The sequence below is a fragment of the Lipotes vexillifer genome, unplaced genomic scaffold (assembly GCF_000442215.2).
Source record: "Lipotes vexillifer unplaced genomic scaffold, Lipotes_vexillifer_v1.1 scaffold765, whole genome shotgun sequence".
NCBI classification, from domain to species: Eukaryota; Metazoa; Chordata; class Mammalia; order Artiodactyla; family Lipotidae; genus Lipotes; species Lipotes vexillifer.
This window is the reverse complement of record NW_006773642.1, coordinates 1,321,336-1,323,818: the sequence shown is the minus strand read 5'-3', so window position 1 is coordinate 1,323,818 and position 2,483 is coordinate 1,321,336. Positions and strand designations below refer to the sequence as shown.

Genomic DNA, 2,483 nt, shown 5'->3' with positions numbered 1-2,483 from the left:
TGCCACAACAGCATTTATTCTATCTATCTAATCTATCTTTATCCCACTCCCCCTTCCAAGCAGAGTTTAACAATACTGTAGTACCTAAAGTGGGGAATATACAAAATAAGGGACAGAATAATTTTAGAGGTAGTTTCTCCCCCAAATACTTAAGCAATCAACCTATAAAGCACATCTCTTTGGTCCATAATCATTCCCCCCTTCTCCCCCCACCCCCCCGCTGTTGTTTTGGCAAATGGACATTTTAAGGCAGATGCTGCATGCATGAAGTTCTCATTGCGTGAGGAAATAGAGAAACATGCTGTGGAGGGAAACGTGAGGATTGTTTAATACTGCAAGAGTGAAACGGCTGGCTCAGCTCTCTCTGTATGGAATGGGTGCTCGCCCAGCAAAGCTGGCGCATGGCCACCACAGAGACCATGCTTCATCGGAGTTCAGAAGCACCTTCTGTAGAGGAAGAAAGGCCCGTGCTCCTCGTACTCAAAGCGGTGGACCCACAGTGGTTGGAAGCCCCGAAGCGATGCTAGGATGGAGCCACCCGTCCACACCGCAGTGTCTCTTTCGGGCAACACGTTTACCTGGGGGGTGTCATTAGGACACATGCTGTTCAGCTCCTTCTGCAGACGGTTAGGGAAACCGCTGAGCATGCTGCTCCCCCCACAGAGTAGGATATTCCCCATGAGGTCTCGTTTGAGGGCGATGTCACACTTGTTAAGGCATGACACTGTCTGGGTGTGGAGGCCCAGCTGCATGGACTTGATCAGAGAAGGCTTGAAGAACATTTCTGAGCAGAGGAACCTTTCCTGGCACAGGTATATCTCCTGCCCATCCGGCAGGGTGTACCGGATCGTATGCTCAGTAGCTGGGACTTTCTTCTCTTCAGTGGGGTCCAGGGCCACAAAGCAGCATTTCTTCTTGATGTCCTCCACAATGCCCAGCTGGTCCTCAGTGAAGTGTTTCCCCGAATTGTTCATCAGGCCCATCAAGTAGGTTGTCAGGTCAGAACCCGCATAGTCCAGCCGTCCAGTGAGGCTGGGCAAAGGATAGCCCTCGTAGATGGGAACTACGTAGGACACACCATGGCCGACCTCCACAACCAGGCCGGAGGTCCTTCCGTAGGAGTACATGGACAGGCGGGACTGGTAGGCGATATGCATTGCGGGAGTTTTGAAGGTCTCAAACAGCATTTCAGCATACTTCTCTCTATTGGTGTGTGGGCTCAGGGGTGGGTCTGAAACCAAGACCGCGTGCTCCTCTGGGGCAATCTTCATCTCCTGATGGAAGAGATAGTCCCAGATATCCTGCACTGTATCCCAGTCCACGATGATGCCATGTCGCAGAGGATTAATTAGCTTGAGACGAACCTCTGGGTTAACAAGCTCCTGCCCCACGAATGTCTCCTTGCGATTGTCCCCGGTTTTGGCCGTCTCCATGTAGGGTTTGCCCACTGTGGATGAGATCACGTGGGTGGGCTTTGGCAGCCCGGCAAAGCCACATTTACAGTAGCCCGTGCCAAGGTCCACGATCACTGCTTTGGTCAACTCTAGCTTGGACTTCTTATTGACCACAAGTGATTTCGTAGGTTCTTCTGGCTCTGAATGGTTACGGCGAACCCACACTGCCCGCTTCGCTGGGCCGTCCTTTAAGGAGTCAGTCTGGAGGACCTGTGTCTGCAGGGAGGCCTGTTCACCCATTCTCTCGGAAGGCCCAGCCCCTGTGATTGCCGCCTGTGGAGCCTACATGCTCTCAAGAGCTATTTTGCTCTCAGAAATTTCCTCAATCCCACTGGCCTCAAGGCCTGAAAGGGTTAGAGGGCAACTTGAGAATTTCCCCAGTGATGACATCACTGATTATGACATAATCCAGTGCCCCAGGGCTTTCAGGCTTACTGGGAACCTTTGTCCTGTGTTAGGGTAGATTTTAAAGCATTTTTAAAGTGACTTACTTTTTTCTAAATTTTGTAATAAACGTGGTTTATCCAATCAATTAATATTTATTGAGTGCTTGCTATGTGCAAGGCAGGCAGCCATGAAAAAGAAAGACAAAAATCTCTGCCCTTGTAGAGTTTACATTCTAGTCAGTGGGGATAGGGGAGAGACAGACAATAACCAAAATAAATATATGTTAGAAGATGTTAATGGCAAAAGAGAAAAGCAAAGCAGGGAAGGCTTGGGGGAGGCTGGCTGTGTTCATGTGCCATGTATTTTTCTCCCTGAGATGGTGACACTTGAGTGAGGACCTGAAGGAGGTGAGGGAGAGTGCCACGTGTATATCGGGGAGCAGCAGGTGCAGACGACTGTGGGTTAGAGCAGGGTCTGCAAACTCAGGCCTGCAGCATGTTTTTTTTTTGTTTTTTTTTGTTTTTTTGCGGTACGCGGGCCTCTCACTGTTGTGGCTTCTCCCGCTGCGGAGCACAGGCTCCGGATGCGCAGGCTCAGCGGCCATGGCTCATGGGCCCAGCCACTCTGCAGCATGTGGGATCT

The 2,483-nt window shown here is 50.7% G+C and overlaps 1 protein-coding gene across 1 annotated transcript; it reads right to left on the bottom strand.

The window, feature by feature from the left end:
- Window positions 1–434: 434 nt before the first annotated feature.
- On the bottom strand, window positions 435–1,751 carry LOC103071428 (actin-like protein 7A). Its single transcript, XM_082931540.1, is given in 1 exon segment — window positions 435–1,751. A coding segment is annotated over 1 exon segment (1,308 nt). The 5' UTR covers window positions 1,743–1,751.
- Window positions 1,752–2,483: the final 732 nt, after the last annotated feature.